Raw genomic sequence first — 22,775 nt, 5'->3', positions numbered from 1 at the left:
TCAAACCACCTACATAGAAAGAAAGAAAGAAAGAAAGAAAGAAAGAAAGAAAGAAAGAAAGAAAGAAAAAGACACACCTCCTTCTCTTTGTTATCCTCCTGACTGTTGAGAGTAGGTGCAGGACTGGCAGCAGCACTGGTGGCAGGAGTAGCACTTGTGCTAGTAGTAGTACTACGAGGAGTTTCTCCCAGTTCACCACTTATTCCAGTTTTGATAGGTTCCACAGGTTTGCGAATTAACTCTGGCATACTGTAGTATCCATTGATGTGTTCAAACTCCTGCACCTGGTATAATATACACATTACACTAAAATTATCCCATTTTTGTTTAAAACATTTATCTTTACAATTCATATATTTATAAATTAGAATTTGTGTGGATCAACAACATTCAGCAAAACAGTTTAACCTCACCTTTTCCCCGTTATAACATATACAGGGTTATTCACCTAAGAAAGTTACTCAGAAATAACATCTAAACCATTTAAGGTATCAGTATTCTGTTTTCATATTCGTGAATGATATACCCAGGGGCTTGTAAAATAATGTGCTACTTATTCTCATGGGGTGATTAATAACCAAGATATTAATACTAATTCCATATTTTTAAATGTAACAGCACAAATATATACAGCTGGCCTGAAAGTTCAACTGCGTACAAGTTCAAATATGTAAGTATTTTCAAAACCGAACAGTTATGTTTTGAAATATCAATAAAAACCGCTTTCAGGCTTTTGCGTGCCGCATCAGACATCGTGCGTTCGGCCAAGGACGCATTGGCACGCAAGCTGTTTCTTGGCATTGATTCCAGCCACAGAATGGATACCAGGCATGTACTGTAAACTATCGTACACAAAATGTGATGTACCGTAACATACCTTGGGTGTGCAACATTATTGTATGACTGGCGAACACACAACAGCGAAGGAAGATTAAAGTTGTTGGTTGTTTTGTTTTGAAATCCATGTGTAACCACGCTCAGTTTTGCGTCTATCCCCATGGATGGTAATGGGAAGGATTTGGAAAGGACGTCAGCCGTGGCCTATCTCAAAGGTACTAAGTCGAAGTAATTATTTTATTACTTTAAAAAATATTAATCCACCCTGTCCTGCCATGAGGTCACCTGTCATACACAATATGCAAACCCATCACATGTATACGATATGCTTACATGCCTGGTATCCATTCTGTGGCTGCAATCACACCCAGGAAACTACTTGCGTGTCAATATGTCCTTGCCCGACTGTACGCCGTCTAATGCAGCACGCAAAACTGTGCATGCCATTCTTATTGATATCTCAGAAAGTAATTGTATGATTCTGAAAATACTTACATATATGAACTTGTGCGCAGTTGAACTTTTAGGTCAGCTGCACGAATTTGTGCTGTTCCATTTAAAAATATGGAGTTAGTATTAATATCTCCATTATTAATCACCCCGTGAGAATACGTAGCACATTATTTTACAAGTCCATGGGAATCATTTACGAATATGAAAACAAAATACCGACATCTTTAATGGTTTAGACGTTATTTCCGTGTAACACCTTAGGTGAATAAACCTGTATATTAGTAATAACTTGGATCTGTTCCACAATCTTTCATCAATTACTAGTTACCGACTATAGTGAATTTGGCAAAATTCCAGGTGGCTGTGTGTCACCGAGGCAACATAGAAATCACGCTGAGGAATTATTCGTCATCTTTCACTACAACACAACCTTCACTGACGGATGGTGAAGAAACACATGTACCCCAAAACAACGCCCAACCCAGCATTCCAAACAAACTGATCACTATAGTTTTCATGACAAGCAATATACAGCATACATCATGAATCATCAACTGCCCTACATACACTATCAAAACTGAAAATGTGTGAAATGGTTTTTTATACTGCAAACCGCTTTTATATGTATGTAGTCTACTGTAGCTGATGAAAAAATAGCATAAGAAGCATTAATTAATTTAATGAACAGTCATGGGGAAAATATAAGAACAAAGCAACTGGGCTGAATTAAAATTACCTGAGAAATATTTTAGTCAATTACAAACTACTTTTTCAACAAGTGCCATGGAGCCTTGATTAACTGCTTTTAGTAAAAATGTTTTCCCAGATTATTCAAATTACATGGCCCCTGAACATCCTTATGAAATCATTTATTAAAATTTTTGCATTAACCCTTCCTCGAGGGATCAATATGCCACATTAACTGTCCAGAAATTTCAGTCCCATCACTGCTAAATCCTTCATCAAGCATTTAAAAGAAACAGTATCTCACGAAACAATTGATACAACATACCTATGGATCATTGGGTTACCATCTCTTCATTGCAGTAATTAGAGCAAGTATTGGGAAAGCGAACGGCAGTAAGCTTACTTAAGGGGCCATCTTCGCATCATATTTGTCAGGTATTATTCAGAGAAACTACAGAAATCATAAGGCATATTGGCCGTAACAGTTGGAAGGAGGCAGAGAGCATTCCGACTACTCTATATGAAGATAGAACAAGTTTCGTCAAAAGTTCATACTTGTAAAAAAATTGTAAATTATGTCCCGAATTAGATGTCTATTTTTAACAAACATTTTACCAGGTCTATGCGTAAGTTTTTGCCAGTTTTTGTGGCAAAGGAAACACATAATTTTCAACGAAAATACATTTTTTGTTTATTCAAAATACTCGCCATCGGCTTCTACACACTTCGCACATCTTTCAGGTAAGTTATGAATATCATGCCCGAAAAACTGCTTGTTTTTTGCAGCAAACCATTCATCGAGCCATTTTCCAACTTCCTCGAAAATGCTGAAATGCTGCTCAGTGAGCACGTGCCCCTTTGATGCGAAGAGGTGTTAGATGGCACCAGGTCGGGGCAGAACGGCGGGTGCGGAAGGATGTCCCATCCAAGAAACTTCAAGGTGCCTTTCACCAGTTTGGCTGTGTGAGACGGTGCATTGTCATGTAACAAAACCAATCTGCCATGTCTTCTAGCCCATTCCGGTCATCTTTCGATCAATGCGTGATTTAAATGAATCATTTGTTGGCGATAGTGTTGTGCATTAACGGTTTCGCCGGGCTTCAAGAGTTCATAATACACAATGCCGCTCTGGTCCCACCTGACACAGAGCACATTGAAATCACCACGTTTAAGTTGTCAAAACCATGTCTGACATGTTCTAATCGATGGAGTGTGTTCACCATGTTTCTACCAGCAAACTATGACTTTCCACAGCCCTTTTATTTTTGATTAAATAAGAAAAGCGAATGTTTTTTTTTTTTCAGGCGCAAACGAAGACACGATCACTGAACGATACAACACAGATACTAGTGTTTGGCGGACTCAACTTTTGTGTGTTGGTAGGTTATTGTCAGACGAACAAACTGACGTACATTGAAAGTCCGCTATAGCGAGAATCCTTAACAGCGAAAACTTGATTTAAACCCCCATACACATTAAAATTGGTATGAAACGGCAATCAGTTTGTTCACAACTTGCATTTTTGAGGATGATATCCACACTACGGCTTGCTTGTTTGTTTGTTATTTTTCGAAATCCGATACTACTTGAAAGTGCAAGTTTAATTTCAACCAAAACGACATTGAATGCAATACAAACCCCACTTTTTCCTTCAAAAAATGTAAATTAGGCTTAAAAAGTACTTTGTAAAATCTCATGAATGCCTCTCTTGTACAGTACACATTTTTAGACTACCTTTGTCTTCACGCCAACGCCGAACATTGGCTTTAGTTATGCCGTATTTTTTTTTTTTTTGTGGTGGCACAATCATTCTTTATTTCCGCGGGTTTAATAACAATTAACTTAAAATTGGCAACATAATACCGAAGAGGACCTGTTGATATTTTGCCAGCAATAGCTATTCCACCCGTCTCTACAATACGACGATCCATCAGGAAAATATTCTTGCCGTCTATAAAAATGTTACTTTTAGTCAGCGTTGGCTACAACCGGCCGCCACACGCACACCTCCCTTGCCGGGTTTGGCCACTTCAGCAGCTAAGGTTGTATAGGTCTAATCGCGAACGTTGAAAGTTGACGAACGAGTTTACTGCGCCATGGTATGGCCATTCTGCCCTTGCGTTCTTCGTGCACATACCTCACAATTTCATCTTAGACTTCTTTAAAGCGTCCTTTTTGCAGGCTACTGACTGCAGTTCTTGTATGGCATGCATTTCTTAGCTATCTTCGTCTTCACTCCAAGGCCGAATATTAGCTTAGGCCTATGCCGCATTTTCTTGCGGCTGACCAATTATTCTACATTTCCGAATGTTTAATAACCATTAACTGAAAATTGGCAACATCACATCGACGAGAACCCATTGAAAATTTGCCAGAAATACCTGTTCCACGTATCTTTACAATACGACGATCCATCACGAAAATATTCCTGCTGTCCGTAAAACTTAATTTTACTAAGCGTCAGGTAACTCCACCACTGCCCGTGGGGGGTATTCTTACCTGTTCCCCTATCAGGCGCGTCCCAGGTGGCAGATAGGGGGGCCCTCCAGACTTGTTTGGAGGGTCTGAGGGAAATAAAATACCCTCTCGCGGACCAAAAACAGGTATTGCCAGAAAACGTCTTGAGGCATTGTGATTGCTACCAGCCCAAGTCAAGGCTTGGAAGTGGAGGCCTCGCCCACACATGCTAGAGAGGCATCCATGGTTCCTCCACATGGGTGATACGGTGGTTCAGGTGAAGTGGGACTGGTGATTGAGGTGAAGGCTCACTGCGGGGTGCTGGAACCAACACACCACTTTGCTCTACGGAGCTTGGACGAAGTCCGGGTTGGGAAAGGGGCGATCGCAACCTAGGGGGAAAGTCATGGCAGTGAATTCAGGCATGATAAAGCCAAGGGTGGACCGCTGGATGGACTACTGAGCGGTGTGGTCTCTGCTACGGAGAGCCTGAGTTGCGGGAGGACAATGTCTGGCTGCATGCCTCACCACAGATGGTGAGAACGACGCTAAGGACCCTAGAAGGGGAAAAAACCCATTGACTGATTGAAATAAGGATGCTTATAAAGAACCCATTTCAAAAACTTCAACATCAAGGGAAGCCATGGAAGCTTCAGTAGAGCATATCCGGGAGCAAGCCCAAGATGAAAAAAAAATGGAGACAGAAGTCCCAAATGGACAGGCTGTCGCCAACACAAAACAAGAAATGGCAACAGAAGCTCCAGTAGAGCAGACTGCTACCACAAGCAAACCAGGAACATCCGCAGAGATAGAACTGAAGATTTCTGCAGCGAAAATCAACAGATTTCATATCGACAGACCACCTTGCAACAGTGCAAATTACAAGGAAAGGAAGAGAGCGAGGAAGGAAGCCAAAATAGCGGTTGGAACTTGGACGGAGAAGCAGCCAAGGAACAGGGATCGGTGAGAGGCTATCCCTTTTATTACAAGTGATTATTCGACCAAAATGTATCATAAGTTTGAATATATTATGTAAATTGTGTAAAAATATTTTTTAAGAATAGTTCTAGCACATGTTAATCTCCAATAAGTTGTAAAAATGTACAGATGATTAATCCCAATTGCATCAAGCCGTTCTCATTACCGACATTATGAAAGTTAACAGTCAATATATTTCCATTAAATGTGAACAAGAGTAGAATGTCACATTAGAACTTTAAAACATGGACGGCTTGATCACTCTTTTGCACTGTTATATAGATAATATTGACTATGATTAATCCTAAAATTAGCATCCACTCAGAGCTCTGACTTGGGGATAGAATTAATGGCTGATGATACCTGCAATGCCAGGTGAAACATGTACCATACTCAAACTTAATGTAATGACATTGTTATAGTCATAAAGGCTCAACCAGTATTGAATAGGTGGTTTCAATAAATTAATGTTTAACATTTAATGAGAGGCTATCCCTCCGACAACGCCCAAAAGGCCTAGGCTGGGGGGATAGTACGCCATCAAGTTAGGCTACTAAACCGCCCGCCAAGAAACAGAAAGAAGAGATGGTCATGTCCTTTTCGGAAAGACTAACTTCAATCAAGGTAGCAATAATACTTAAAACCTTTCCAGACGGGAAACTGAAGGAGGAAGACGTGAAGGAACTTTCATCTGCTCTGATAGTGCAAATGAAACTGCTGTTGGATGGATGCCTTCCAGGCTTCCTCGAGTCTCCAAGGCTGGAAAGTGGAGCAATAGTACTGATCTGTGCAAATCGAGAAACAAAAAGCTGACTGGAACATACAGTGGCCAATTGCAACCCTTGGAAAGGGGAGAATTTGGAGGTGGCAGAAGCCAAGTAGGTGCTGAATACTACAAAGGTCATCACCAAATTTCCTCCTCAATTTGACAAGATGAAGGTTGATGATGTGCTTGTCAGGGTACATCAGCAGGACACCAAATTTCCGACGAAAGAGTGGAGAGTGCTGAATGCAACAATTACTGATGACACAGGAAGGCCAATTTTTTGGCTCTTAATGAAAGAGATTTTTAAGAGCTCAAGAGGAGAGGCCTTAAGGCAAAGCTTGGACTTGGGCAGATCAAATTTCAAGTAATTAAGAGAAAAAAAACCTAGCATTGGCAAGGATGGTACTGAAAGTTCTACAGGCCAACCTACAACATAAAAAATCAGCTGTGGCCAATTTCGTCCGGAAGTTCAAGTCCGAGGCTATCGATGTGGCTTTTTCACAAGAGCCATGGGTAGTTAAGGGCAGAGTAGCAGGACTGGCGGAATCTGGAGGTACGTTAATGTACGATACTACAACGAATATCCCTAGAACATGTTTACTTGTGAGCAGAAAACTAAAATGCCTTCTGTTGCAGGAACACTGTTCAAAGGACTTAATGGTGGCCAAGATAAAACTTGGAAAGTGGGAAGTTCCCAGATAAATAACCATACCTCCCATATGACTCAACTAATCTGTCCCCATCAGAAGAAGTTGAGAACCTAATTTGCAACGAAAAGAGGAAAGGCAAACACCCAGTACTTGGAGCAGATGCAAATTCACACCACACGGCATGGGGCAGCACGAACTGCAATGCAAGAGGTGAGTCTTTACTAGAGTTTATTATTGGAACTAAGTTGACGAAACTAAACCTAGGAAACAAGCCTACATTTATAAAGAAAAATTGTAGGGAGGTAATAGACATTACACTAACTTGCAAAGGTGCTGTAGGAACCATCATTGGCAGACCACCAACACATCCAATTTGCAATAGATGCGAGACTATGTGGGATTGAGATGTACAGAGACCAAAAAAAGAACTAACTGGGATAGATACAGAGTAATTCTAGGGAAGGGTGTACAAAAAATTCCAACTAACGGGAGATGACAAAAAGAATTGGTTGAGGCAGTGGAATTATTAGAAGAGGCCATTATTGACTTATTCCATGACAACCATCCTCTCAAAGAAAACCAAAACACCAAAAAAAGGAAGGTGGTGGAACAACAAACTAGCCAAAATGAAAAAAGAGGTTACGATGTTTTATAGAATATCATCTAGAAATGGTATGTGGGAGGTATATCATAGGAAACTCGCTGAGTATAACCTAGAGATATGGAAAGCAAAAGGAGACTGTTCTGTGAGAAGTGGAATTACACACTGAAACAGTAAGGCTCCACAAGGTTCTTAAAAGCAACCCATATAAACCAGATGGGTCGTTTACTCAGGCAGGGAAGGACACGCTGGAGATGCTAATGGCATGTCACTTTCCTGAGGCTGAGGACATGACAGAAGAAGAAATGGTTGGAAAAGAGACCGAAGCTTGAAGAGAAGACTGGAACTGTACCAAGAGAATAATAAAACACGACCATATAAATGGGCAATCGACACGTTTCACCCTATAAAGGCCCGGGGCCAGATGAGATACTTCTGATACTCCTACAGGAAGGACGGAAGAAACTCGTCAATGCCCTGATGGACCTCTTCCGGCTGTTGTAACTTTAGAGTACGTACCGAAATCATGGTCTGAAGCTAAAGCAGTATTCATACCTAAGCCTGGAAGGGCAAACTATGCCCAAGCCAAAGCATACAGACCATTATATTTAACATCCTTCATACTGAAAGCAATGGGGAAAATTCTGGATAAATATATCAGAAGAACGGTGCAACTGAACTCAACGTTACATGAAAATCAGTTTGCATATAGACCTGGCAGATCCACTGAAGTAGCACTCCACCAGTTGGTTTGTAAACTAAAAGAAAGCCTAGAATATAAAGTAATTGCACCGGCAGCATTTCTAGATATAGAAGGAGCCTTCAGCAATACAACCTATGACTCTACAAGCAAAGCACTGGAAAAGAGCAAGGTGAGTAAAACCGTTGTCAAATGGATTAAATCCATGTTAACACGGATGGAAGATAAAAGCAACCCTGTTTGAAGAAACGCTGACGGTTAGGGCCACCCAAGGCTGTGCTCAGGGAGGAGAGTTCTTTCGCCTCAACTGTGGAACCTCGTGGTGAACAAAATCATAGCTATGCTCAATGAACAGGATTTCTATACACAAGGATACACAGATGACCTAGTGACTGAGGTACGAGGTAAGGTGATGAGTGTTATCCAGGACCTCATGCAAAGATCACTCAACCTTGTGGAGAATTGGTGTTGGGAAGAACAACAATCAGGCAACTCGAACAAGATAACTCTGGTCCCTTTTACAAGAAGGAGAAAATTAAAGGGAAAGAGATCACTGAAGCTCTTTGGGCAAGATATATATATGGAAGAACAGAGGGCCGCTGGCAAGACATGGGGCCTAAGACCATCAATTGTAATGTGGATATACACAATGATCATTAGACTGTTGATGGCCTACGCTGTAATCATCTGGTGGCAGAAAGTAAGTCAAGGAAAAGTCGGCAGTAGATTGGATAGCCTACAGAGAATGGCATGCATAGCCATAACTGGGGCTATGAGAACTACGCCGACAGAAGCCTTGAATACCTTACTACACCTCCAATCACTATGCAATTTCATAACAGGACAGGCTAGAATGAGTTCATATAGATTGGCAAAATCAGAGTGTTGGAATGCACAAAGAACCAATCTAGGACACTGTAAAATTAACAGAGTAATAACAGAGGAAGTTCTAGACATGCATTCTGATCATATGATACCAAAGTACAACTTTGAAAAACCGTTTGAGACCCAGATAAAAAAAACAGAAGACTGGGATATCAAAAAATGGAATACTGAAAAAGAAGATATAGTGTGGTGGACTGATGGCTCAAAGACTGTGGATGGTACAGGAGGAGGGATCAACGGGAGAAAACCTGAGAAATCAATCCAGATGAGCCTGGGCAGACACACTACAGTCTTTCAAGCTGAAATGATAGCTATCACAACATGTCTTGAAGAAAATCTGAAAATGAACTATACGAATAAGAACATTTTCATTTTTACGGACAGCCAAGCGGCCATTAAGGCACTAGAGGCAGTCCGGATAATATCCAGAATTGTCTGGTAATGCCACTCACTTCTCCTGAAGCTCTCAAGGTACAACATTGTCAAAATAATATGGGTACCAGGGCATACAGGTATAGAAGGAAATGAAAAGGCAGATAAACTGGCCATGAAAAGGGGCAGAAACACAGTTTGTAGGCCCAGAACCTGTATGTGGGATTTCCTATGGACAAGTCCGATACTACGTAGGAAAATGGGTACAAAAGAAACAGATGGAGAACTGGAAAAATACTCCAGGATGCAGGCTTGCAAAGGAACTGATAAAAGGACCAAACAATAAGCATACTAAAGAACTGTTGAAACTCAGCAGAGAAAATATAAGATGGGTAGTAGGACTGTTGACAGGACACTTTAATTTGAAAAAACACCTACATAGAATTCGAGTAATAAGAGACAACATATGTAGGAAATGCAATGAAGCAGAGGAATCAGCTGAACACACATTTTTCGAATGTGAGGCGCAGGGTAGAATCAGACTCTCCACTCTAGGACTACCAGGTGAAGAGAGAGAGAATTCCAAGAAGAGCCAATAAGAACAACCTGCAGCTTTGTAAAGGTACAGGTATATCTAGGTGGGAATGAAGGAAAAACATGGTAACAAAAGATCTAAGAAGAACTCCGCCACTGAGCCGTGGCCTTTCTAAGAATTTGAAGGCTCGCATGTTTTGATGCCATTCTGAAGATTTGAGAAATGTTTTTGTAGAGAATGTAATTTTCTCTTCACTATTTCACGAGATCTTCCAGTGATGTTACACAGAGGCACTGTACAAACGGTTGCCGCAGCTAGCGATGTATAGTGAAGAGGCGGTTGTTTATTGTCAACGAGTTTTGCGTGCGTGTGCGTGAAAAGAAACAGCATAGTTGCCGCGGTAGTTGCCAGTGGTGTTCATTATTGCTAGGTCGCGAATGCAAGACGACCCATGATTTTTCACAAGAAATTCTGAGAAATAAACATCGTCTTGGATTCGGAGAAATACGGTATCACTCCAGAGGCTTCTGTGGCAAACATTTCAGTTTTCTTCTTCAAACTGCGTTGGCTAAACTAACCGTATATGTATAGTGAAAACATTTCAAATGCATGTAGAGAAATGATAACCTCCTCGCTAAAAATTTACATAGCCTCTCCGAAATTTAACAAGACGCGAGAAAATATAAACTATGCTCTGAAATCAGTGATGTACTCTGCCATATCTTGAGGTGTATCACATTCTTACTTAATTTCAGTATATAACATTAAAATTAAGAGATAGTTTACTTCAGCCTTTATTTTTAATGAGTTAACAATTGCTATTGGCAACGTTATTTACGCATTTATTACTGAACCTTTTCATCTATGCCTCAATTTATTTAATGCAACACTGTGGCATAAATTTTATTCAAGTGCCCAATATAGTCGCAGGGAATGAAGGAAGGAACCCTACTGTCAGATTTTTTATTATGGACACTCGAGTTTAGGCTTTAATTACAAACAAACCAACAGGCCTATGGAAATTCGAGTTATACCAATATTTTCCTTGTGTAATTCTACATTAGCGTATATAAGACGCATTGTTTTCGACGTTCATGAAATATTTTTTATTTGTGGTTGTAATAAATATTGCCCGGGTTTTTGGCTTCTTCTCTAGCAAGCGCTCACTTAGGAATATATAAAAGGAAAAAGACTTGTCTGATACTAATGAAATTTTTATATGTTATAACCACATGTATTTGTAGTGCAATACTCAAGTTACAATGTTTTTCAACCAACCTGAAAAAAGTTCTTATTTTTCTAAAGCAACTCTTTCTCCGCCCAGGATAAACGTACAGCAGCAAACTTGGGCTTGTTTTGAAGCGCTCAGTCATGGTTATCAGAAACTACAACAACTATAACCGTACAGTGTAGTGCCGAATTTATGAAGAGTAATATTGAAAGGAGGTTTTGTGTGCGCCGGGCTGTGCGATTAACAGCAGGCCGGGTGGTGAAATTGGGCGCAGCGTTGCGCGTTCGGTAGTATTCACGCGCGCAACAAACACAGTACACTCGCCCCGGGCAGTTGTGAAACGGAATGCCCGTGACCTTGGTTTGTCCGGAAGCTATTTTCAGTTTTCCTATGTTCTGCATGTTGGCCACGTCACTTCAAGATGCCTCCCAGACCGCCGTTATCAGAAGGTGAACTTGCAATGTTGTTTTTTCTTTTTTTGCTAGGGGCTTCACGTCTCACCGACACAGATAGGTCTTATGGCGACGATGGGATAGGAAAGGTCTAGGAGTTGGAAGGAAGCGGCCGTGGCCTTAATTAAGGTACAGCCCCAGCATTTGCCTGGTGTGAAAATGGGAAACCACGGAAAACCATTTTCAGGGCTGCCGATAGTGGGATTCGAACCTACTATCTCCCGGATGCAAGCTCACAGCTGCGCGTTCGTAACCGCATGGCCAGCTAGCCCGGTTTGCACTGATTTTGAGTGCTATTTTTTCTTTCAATGTGAGGGGGAAAAGTAGGGGACAAGAGGTTCCCTGTGTACCAGAAGGTGGCAAATTGTCTTGGATTATCGCTGTCGTCAGTGAAGAGAGTAGGAGCCGCTTCAAAGGAGAATGATGGAAATACGCCATCCAGGTCATAATTTCACACATTGGGAGTGAAGAAAGATTTCTTGATGGTGCAGAACTTTGTTTTAATAGCAAGAAAAGTAGTGGTGATTACCAGAATGAGATGAACTCGACTCATTACGAAGAATGGTTCATGAATGTCCTGAGTCTATTGCCTTTAAGTTCGGCTGTCGTTATAGATCAAGCTCCATATCATATGATGGTCGATCCTTCATCTAAAAACCCAAACATGTCACTGAAACGTGAAATTATACATTGGATAATGTCAAAGAATATTTCACTACCACCTGGAGTTGACGATTATAACAAATTAACTAAATCAGAGCTGATTGTCCTTGCCAGGCCTTAGTTTCAAACGCTGGTATAGAAGCTGGAACAACTGCCTAAAACACTTCGACCAGATGTACAGATTATTTGGTTACCAGTGGCCCATTGCAAGCTTAATCCAATTGAGCTCATTTGGGCTTACGTAAAAGAGAAAATAGCAAAAACAAATATGGCTAACACATTAGAAAATGGTAGAGGTATGGAAGCAATTTACGCTTTATGCCGAGAAGCCTTACGAACTGTGACCCCTGAACTCTGGAAACAATGTATTAAACGCGCGAAGAAAATTGAAGACCACTACTGGGAAAAAGATGGACTGTCTGCAAAGTCCCTTGTTTCGAGTCGGTCATAATCAACATGAATGACAGTAGCACCGATTCTTCGGAACACAGTGATTTTTCAGACGAAGAAAATGGATAGAATTAAATACCGTAAATATATGTAAATAATAATACAAATAACTCTTGTAAAAATTGTACAGTGTGATATTTCTAAATTAGGAAGTTAACCATTTTTAAACCTGCCGTTGAAGGTCCAAAACCTTTATGAGAAAAGGTGATGGGAAGTGGCGTTTATAAAAGGAAATAAAATTAAAGGTTAGAAGTAAACGAATGAAAGTAAATGAAAAGCTGTGTTACGTGGTAGTGTTTTGATTTCCTTATAACATGACGCGCATGTGAAAACCCTCCAACAAAATTTTGGATTACATAGGAAGTTGAAAGAAATCCAGCCAAAAGAAAAAGCTGAAATTGTGAAACTGTTAGGTTTACCTGCCTCCATGCTCAACACCATAAAAAAAAGATTTGTTAACAGGTACCAAAATGTGGGATGTCTGCAAAGAGGTAAAAACTGGAAGGAATCAAGGTATTCCAATATTGAAGCAGTGGTCTATTCATGGCATAAGCAAGCTCTGGCATTGAGAATTCCGGTAGATGGTAAAAAACTTGCAAGAAAAAGTTTTAAGCACTGCAGAAAGAATGGGTGTTGAAAATTTTTTGGCTTCAAATGGATGGATTTCCCACTTAAGGAGTGTCACAGGCTTGTGCATAAAAATCTCACCGAGTGTGCTGCAGTTGTGGAGGAGTGAAAAATAAAAATCCCAAAGCCAGTTGAAAGATACGAACTGAAGGAAATCTTTAACACAGATGAAACTGGTCTATTTTTCAACTGCTTACTCTGTTGCACACTAGCACTAAGGAGAAACTTGTCATGGAGGAGAAAGTGTGAAGGATCGCATTATTATTTTGTTGTGCTGTAACAGTGACGGGTCAAACAAGCATATCCCTGTCATCATAGGCAAAGCAACCAAAAAAAGATGGTTTAAGAACATGACAGTTACCAGTGCGGTAATACGTGAATTGTACTGGATGACCACAGAATTATTTTTGATGTTCTTCATGGACTGGATGCTTCTGTGTGAGCAATAGCTCACTTGGCAGGGCGCAGTTGGAGTATGATAGTGGACAGGGCTTGAGTGTATGGAAATTTAAATCTCACGCATGATTTAATTTTTTTTTTTTAACTGCCAATTGCCTGGGATGTGGCAAGTTTGCATACTTTTTTATGTGGTGCTGAAAGGGCTGTTTGTTGGTATTGTGGCATATGGTAAGGAGCTGAATTTTATGAGAACATTGCCACAATGTAAGTGCCGAAAATCAGAACATAATTTACCAGTAAGTATGGCCGATATAAGGAAGCATTAATCATAAGAAAATAACATCAGTAGGTATGTATCTACTTCGCTGCACAAAGCATTTGTATACCACTCATACTTCTCAGAGCCAAAAGCAGAAGAAAGGAACTTTGCTTGATTTTGAATATGCCCATGCAACTCACAACAACTTATATGTTTCATATTGTATTTTACGTGCAGCATTGCAATTACAGATCTGTGTTAACCTTCTCCTTTCCTCTGTCCATTGGGATATGCAGTATGCCCATGAACAGAGAGATACCATAAAATTTTGAGCAGTTCAGAATACTAGTATCCAGAAACACAACCACTGCAATATCGCTGCCCTGTTGAGATAGAGTAACGTATATCTTCATGGTCAAAGACATACCTTAACCCTCGAAGTGATACGTAAAATCCTCTTAAGTGATAAGCGAGTGTAATGTTTTCGTACAAGTTTTCTTAAAAAATTCATAAGAAATACAAGGTAAGGTAAGGTAAGGGTTATTCTGCCTGAGGGCAGGTCCGAAACTCCGCAGAGGTGTTCCTGAGCCGGAGTTTACGTGCGGTAGGGTGGCCAGTTCCTTTCCGCTCCTCCATTCCCTTACCCCCCACCAACAGCGCGCGGCAACCCATCCAACTCCTGACCACGCCCAATGATGCTTAACTTCGGAGATCTCACAGGATCCGGTGTTTCAACACGGCTACGGCCGTTGGCTAAGAAATACAAAATTACAGTAAAATATGTAATATCATATATCTTTTTGTTCAGTATAAACTAGAGAATGTGATTATGTAATAATAATTGGTACAGACTTCGATTCCATTTTATTGGGGGCGGTGAATGACAAATTTTCAGTTTTGAAAAAAAACCAATGTTTCAACTTTCACTGTACGTAGCTTTAAAACTATAAAAGACCGAAACAAAAGGTACATGTATAAAATGTTCACCATTTTGTTAGCAACAAAGGACTTGTTGTTTGAGTCATCAGTCCATATACTGGTTTGATGCAGCTCTCCATGACACCCTATCCTGTGCTAACCTTTTCATTTCTACGTAACTATTGCATCCTACATCTGCTCTAATCTGCTTGTCATATTCATACCTTGGTCTACCCCTACCATTCTTATCACCTACACTTCCTTCAAAAACCAACTGAACAAGTCCTGGGTGTCTTAAGATGTGTCCTATCATTCTATCTCTTCTTCTCGTCAAATTTAGCCAAATCGATCTCCTCTCACCAATTCGATTCAGTATCACTTCATTCGTGATTCGATCTATCCATCTCACCTTCAGCATTCTTCTGTAACACCACATTTCAAAAGCTTCTATTCTCTTTCTTTCTGAGCTAGTTATCGTCCATGTTTCACATCCATACAATGCCACGCTTCACACGAAAGTCTTCAAACACATCTTTCTAATTCAGATATCAATGTTTGAAGTGAGCAAATTTCTTTTCTTAAGAAAGCTCTTCCTTGCTTGTGCTAGTCTGCATTTTATGTCCTCCTTACTTCTGCCATCATTAGTTATTTTACTACCCAAGTAACAATATTCATCTACTTCCTTTAAGACTTCGTTTCCTAATCTAATATTTCCTACATCACCTGCCTTCGTTCGACTGCACTCCATTATTTTTGTTTTGGACTTGTTTATTTTCATCTTGTGCTCCTTACCCAAGACTTCGTCCATACCATTCAGCAACTTCTCGAGATCTTCTGCAGTCTCAGATAAAATAACAATATCATCGGCAAATCTCAAGGTTTTGATTCCCTCTCTTTGGACTGTGATTCCCTTTCCAAATTTCTCTTTGATTTCCTTTACTGCCTGTTCTATGTAAACATTGAAAAGGAGGGGGGACAAACTGCAGCCTTGCCTCACTCCTTTCTGGATTGCTGCTTCTTTTTCAAAGCCCTCGATTCTTATCACTGCTGACAGATTTTTATACAGATTGTAGATAATTCTTCGTTCTCGGTATCTGATCCCTATCATCTTCAGAATTATTAAAAGATTGGTCCAATCAACATTATCGAATGCCTTTTCTAGATCTACGAATGCCATGTCAGATCAGTCTGTTCCTACATGTTCCTACGTGTTCCTACATTTCTTCTGAAGCCAAATTGATCTTCTCCCAACTCAGCTTCAACTTGTTTTACCATTCTTCTGTAAATAATACGTGTTAAAATTTTGCAGGCATGAGATACTAAACTAATAGTGCGGTAGTTTTCACACCTGTCAGCACCGGCTTTCTTGGGAATAGGTATAACAACATTCTGCCGAAAATCGGATGGGACTTCTCCTGTCTCATACATCTTGCACACTAAATGAAATAACCTTGCCATGCTGGTTTCTCCTAAGGCAGTCAGTAATTCAGAGGGAATATCATCAATTCCAGGTGCCTCGTTCCTATTTAGGTCACTCACAGCTCTGTCAAACTCTGACCTCAAAATTGGGTCTCCCATTTCATCAGCATCAACAGCCTCTTCATGTTCCAGAACCAAATTATCTCCAAATTATCTACATCTTTACCTTGATACAACTGTCGGATATGCTCCTGCCATCTTTCTGCTTTGTCTTCTTTCCCTTGAAGAGGCTTTCCATCTGAGCTCTTAATATTCATGCACCTAGATTTCCTTTCTCCAAAGGTTTCCTTGATTTTCCTGTATGCAGCATCTACCTTTCCAAGGACCATACAACCTTCGACATCCTTGCACTTCTCCCTCAGCCATTCTTCCTTAGCTACCTTGCACTTTCTATCCACTTGATTCTTTAATCGCCTGTATTCTTTTCTGCCCTCTTCATTTCTAGCATTCTTGTATTTTCGTCGTTCATCAATCAGGTCTAGTATCTCCTGAGTTATCCACTGATTCTTAGTTGATCTTTTCTTCCTTCCTAACAATTCTTCAGCAGCCCTACTGACTCCATTTTTCATGGCTCTCCACTCTTCCTCTATCGTGTTTCATTCAGCCTTTTCATTTAGTCCTTGTGCAACATGTTCCTTGAAACAATCACTCACACTTTCTTCTTTCAACTTGTCTAGATCCCATCTTTTTGCATTCCTTCCTTTCTTCAATTTCTTCAATTTCAGATGGCATTTCATGACCAACAAGTTGTGGTCAGAGTCCACGTCTGCTCCTGGGAAAGTTTTGCAATCCAACACCTGGTTTCTGAATCTCTGCCTAATCATAATGAAGTCTATTTGATACCTCCCAGTGTCTCCAGGTCTCGTCCACGTATACAGCCGTCGTTTGTGGTGTTTGAACCAAGTATTGGCAAGGACTAAATTATGATCAGTGCAGAATTCAACCAGCCGACTTCCTCTTTCGTTCCTTTGTCCCAATCCAAATTCTCCTACTGTACTACCTTCTCTTCCTTGGCCTACTACTGCATTCCAGTCTCCCATCACAATTAGATTCTCATCACCTTTTACATATTGTATTAAATCTTCTATCTCCTCATATATTCTTTCAATTTCTTCATCATCCGCAGAACTAGTAGGCATATAGACCTGCACTATTGTGGTGGGCATTGGTTTGGTGTCTATCTTGACGACAATAATTCTTTCACTATCCTGGTCGTAGTAGCTTACCCGCTGCCCTATTTTCTTATTCATTATTAAACCAACTCCTGCATTTCCCCTGTTTGATTTTGTGTTGATAATTCGATAGTCGCCTGACCAAAAAAATCCTGTTCTTCCTGCCAACGTACTTCACTTATACCAACTACATCTAACTTTAGCCTATCCATCTCCCTTTTCAGATTCTCTAACCTACCACAACGATTCAAACTTCTAACATTCCACGCTCCGACTCGCAGAATGTCAGTATCCATCTTCCTGATGATCGCCCCCTCTCGTGTAGTCCCCACCCGGAGATCCGAATGGGGGACTAGTTTACCTCCGGAATATTTTACCCGGGAGGAAGCCATCATCAGTACATCATTCAGAGAGAGCTGCATGTCCTCGGGAGGTAGTTACGGCTGTAGTTTCCCGTTGCTTTCAGCCGTGTAGTAGTATCAACACAGCTAAGCCATGTCGAGTATTATTACAAGGCCGTATCAGTCAATCATCTAGACTGCCGCCCTTGCAACTACCGAAAGGCTGCTACCCCCCTTTCGATGAACCATTCGTTAGTCTGGTCTCTCAACAGATACCCATCCGATATGGTTGCACCTGCGGCTCGGCTATCTGCATCATTGGGACACGCAAGCCTCCCCACCGCGGCAAGGTCACATGGTTCGTGGAGGAGGACAAAAGACTTAAGAGTACATATTTACTGTAAAACTAAAGAACAGAATGTTATGTACAAAAAACTGAAACTATGCAAGTCCCCTCTTCGGGGATAATTCCTTACTTCGAGTCACTTGCAAGAGTTTTTCTTTTCCTCCCCTTTACTATGGGCCTGTAGAAGTGTTTCAACTTATGGTAGCAAGTAGGATGAATGGCACAATTACACTTAGGGCACCAGAAGTTGCTTTGCTTTCTTTTTATGGCAGGATCTTCTGAACAAACTATGCATAATCTTTCTTTTCGCCCAGGTAAATGTTGAAGAGAATGTTCACCTTTTTGGCTGAGTCTTGGATGTTCAGGCTGAACTCCATCTGCTAAATCTAATACAATGCAGTCCACAAACTCATCTCGGTCTATAGGCTTATCTGTATTTTTAGAATACAAAACAAATGCATCAAATACAGCGAGGTCAAGAAGGTTGAGAAATGTTTTTTTCCAATATTTCTTAGTGGTTCTGCTACAGGACAGATGATAAATGCTTTTGTCACTGTTATCAACACCCCCCATTTTTAAGTTATATTTATTAATTGCAACTGGTTTTACTGCCTTGCTTCCTTTCCTGCTGGTTATCATCCTATCTTCTGCATGACAACCGGTTGTCAGGAGATATACTGGTTTTTTGTTTACTTTCTGCTTATATCCCGCTAACAGTATTTTGTTTTGCCTGTAGTAAATACTTTTCTGAGCACCTAATTTGGCGTGGATTACCTTTTTTGATAAGCCCTTAGTATTCTTGTTTACTGTGCCAGTAAGAAAGGTTTTTTGTTCTAGCAATGTGCGGGCCAACGTCAACTTTGTGTAAAAGTTGTCGGTAAAAATATGCAGATTGCATTTTGTCAGTTGATCCATAACCACTTTCTGAGTAAATGGATCATTTCCTACAGAAAGGAAGTTTCTGCCACTATACAAAGCTACATGCATTATATAGCTTGAATCGCTATCACATAATTCAAATTTTTTGAGACCGTATCTAGCATGTTTCTTGTTCGGCACATACTGAATAAACACACATCGGTTTTTCATTCCAATGAGCGATTCATCGATTGACAGGTTCTGACTAGGTACATAATGTTCTTTTAGTTGGTTATTTATGTAGTCATAAAATGCCCTAATTTTGTACCAAGGGTCATAGTCTGCGTGTTACGTGGTACTGCTTGTTTCAAGCTGAGATGGATCATTGAACTGATTGCTTGAAATCTATTTATGGACATTGTGTTGGAAAAGAAGGCAATGTATCTATTTTGTTTCATACTGCAATAATCAACAACATTTTTCATCCTAATCAAACCCATATTCAAGATCAATGCAACATATTTCTTCATCTCAGAAGTAGTTACCTCAACCCATTTTTGAAGCCAGGAAAATTGTTTCATGTCACCTGATTCACTTTTGTTTTTTAGAGTATTGTTGGCATATGCATTAGTTTCTCTTACCAACATGTCCCAGATGAAATTAGTAAAAAATACATAAAAGTATTCTATGGGTTTGGAATTTCTGGGAGGGCAGTTTTTTACGCCTACATTCCTCACAGTAAACTCATTCTCAATGTTTAGTTCTGGTTCAGGTGGTAGAACATGAACTCAATTTGAATGGGGTAATCTATGTACAAGGGGAATAGAAGAATCTGGTACACTAGAATCACTGTCAGTACTTGACTCACCATGCCTTTGCTGGCGAGATGTAGTGTTTACAGTGCACTATGTCTTCTGGTATGGGCTAGAATAAATTTGTTACTTTCATTGACCTGTCCCAGTCTCATCCTTGGCTTTGACAATATGAAAGTGAGTGATGCTAGTAACACCATTCCTTATGCAGCCAGTCCCTGTTGTGAATGGTGTGAAAATATCGCTCATAGGGTCAGTTGGTGCATGCACTTCAGTGGGCTTGGCAGGCTGATATGTAATAGCAACGGCTGGCTTGGTGAGGAAAGCAACGGGAAACTACCTCGCTCCTCATTTCCCTAGTACGCCTCTTCAGTGATGCCTAGGCTATTTATGACAGCTGTTGGCGGAGCTGCAGAGGATCAAACCAGCCTTCGGGCTGAATACCCAACAACAACAACAACAACAACAACAGTCGACTCACCACCATCAGAATATACAAAATCATCCTCGATTTCTGACGAGTCACCACTCAAAGAAACTGCTTCTGGTATTTCGTCACCTGGCAAATCACTGTCATCACTGAAAACATAATCTTCATAATCTTCTTCTAACATATCCCGAATATCGTCAGAACAACATGGATCGCACATTTTAGTTTATTGAAACACTAACCAACCAAGTAGAACAACAATACAAAAATAGAACCCTGCCATGCGGTGTGGCGCTTCGAGCGACTGACGCTATGATTTGTTTTAGACAGTACATAAGCAAAGAAACCTATTCGATAATTCAGCTAGATGAATCAAAATAGCCAATGAACTGAACTATCGATTAGTGAAAAGTTTGACTATATTCATTAAATGGTTGCCGAGCAACACGGCTCTAAAAAAATGAGTCATTTATGCCTCTGTAATATCATAAAGTCGTTATTAATGACTCATATCACTTGGAGGGTTAATGACTTTAACATATTAGGCAGCAAATAGAAATTGCTCAAAGTTGACTTAAAAAAATGTTAAGAACTATAATAAAATATTAAAGACTTGGTCTTTTTGGCCTGGATGTTGTTCTTACTCTATAAAATTGCGGATTTTCCGTGAAATCCATGGCATATAGCAACCCTATGTCACGCGAATGACTGAGCTTACTTCTAACCGAAATGCATAGTTATTAATTCAGGTTCCTTTCATCCAAGCAGACATTTAAACCATTTCACGGTTTTTATGTTAATGTGATTGGTATACTGCTGCTCCACTCCTAATACCATCTTCAACTACTAAGTTACGGCATAAGACAGAAGAATAGAGTAACTTTTCCAGGAAAATATTTTGCAAGAGTTATTTCAACAGCCAATGAAAGAATGTAAAAGGTATACAAAATGAAAATAAGTTGTCAATTTGCTATTAAACAGAAATGGTTTTCAAAATATTTCCTGGCCATCGAATTCTATGTACCTTACACTACTTTTCCAGATAGCTTCCACCAGAATTACGACACAATTTAATCACTCATCAGTATAGGAATCCATACCTCCAGAATTCATTACTTTGCTCACAGTATTGAGAAAAGTCAATGTTTTGGAAAGCAACCCCTGTGTGTTTTCTTTGATGAGAATCCTTGGCATCCCATGTGAACAAAATCTCACAAAGTCACGAATTACAGGAAGTGATTGAAATTTATGGGATGCAGATAATATAATAAATAAAGAACAAACTGGCAAACGTTCTCTTCAGTTCTCTTCTCTAACCACAGTTGGTCAATTACTTTACTAGGCGCTCTGTACATTTTTCACATCCTTTATTAAAGTTCCTCATCCTACTCCGTACAGCTGAATCACCAATCAAGTAGAACAGTGCTTGGTATCCATAGTTGATGAATGTCTGCCAGTTTCACACTCCTTGTACTTAAGATTTAATAGACAGACAGTGAATATTTGAATATTTGTCGAACATGAAAATACCTAACGATGTAGGGGAAGATTGTGCTATATTTCTCCATAAGACAATTATCATCACCACCACTAAACAATGATGATCAACATGATCAAACTGTCTAGAACTGGTGTCAGGGACTTGTGGATAAAGAAACTTGGCAGGCATGTGCTCTATCCGAACAGTAAGAACAGAAGGCCTAATTTTCTGGATACCCTAAGGTATAGTAGTTCCTCCACAATCTTTTTGGGTCAAAGGTTCTTTGGAATAAATGGCATGCTGATAGAATTATGAACAATGACCCTAATTTCATACTTGTGTTGGAGGTACATGGAAAATACCGTACTTCCAATATATCCTTCTTCCAGGGGGTGACAAAATGCTAAAATAATGCCAGTCCTTCATCAATAATTAATATTGTACCAAAGTGAAGATTTACAGTAGAAGTCCGTTATAGCAAGAATTCATAACAGAGAAAAATTAACTCCCTATAGTGGATTGTCGTATCTGATTTTTCGTAAAAGTTGGGAAAAACCCCATACACATTACAATCGGTATGAAACGACAGTCAGTTTGTTCAAAACTAGATTTTTTGCGGATAATATCCACACTACGGCTTACTTGTTTGTTATTTTTTGAAATCCGATACTATGTGAAGATTTGTGTTTAATTTCATTTTGAAAGAAATTATAGTACCATTCCAGAGGCCTCTGTGGCAAACGTTTCAGTTTTCTTCTTCAAACAGCATCACTTAACCTAACTGTATGCATGTCATGAAAACATATTTCAAGCGCCAGTAGAGAAATGATAACTTCCTCGCTACAAATTTACACGGAAATAGCCTTTCTGAAATTAAACTAGACGCGAAAAAATATGCACTATTCTCTGAAATCAGTGATGTACTCTGCCATATCTT

The 22,775-nt window shown here is 40.0% G+C and overlaps 1 protein-coding gene across 5 annotated transcripts in view; it reads right to left on the bottom strand.

Moving 5' to 3' along the window:
* Mi-2 (chromodomain-helicase-DNA-binding protein Mi-2 homolog) overlaps positions 1-22,775 on the bottom strand; it is a 743,946-nt gene that overhangs the window by 169,833 nt on the left and 551,338 nt on the right. For all 5 annotated transcript variants that reach the window (XM_067141602.2, XM_067141598.2, XM_067141599.2 and 2 more), the window contains exon 31: positions 78-284. In XM_067141602.2, coding sequence (XP_066997703.2) covers positions 78-284 — 207 coding nt within the window. The remainder of the gene's footprint in view (positions 1-77; positions 285-22,775) is intronic.

Source organism: Anabrus simplex, chromosome 2, assembly GCF_040414725.1.
Source record: "Anabrus simplex isolate iqAnaSimp1 chromosome 2, ASM4041472v1, whole genome shotgun sequence".
NCBI lineage: Eukaryota > Metazoa > Arthropoda > Insecta > Orthoptera > Tettigoniidae > Anabrus > Anabrus simplex.
The sequence above is the reverse complement of the archived record's forward strand: the minus strand, read 5'-3'. Positions and strand labels throughout refer to the sequence as shown.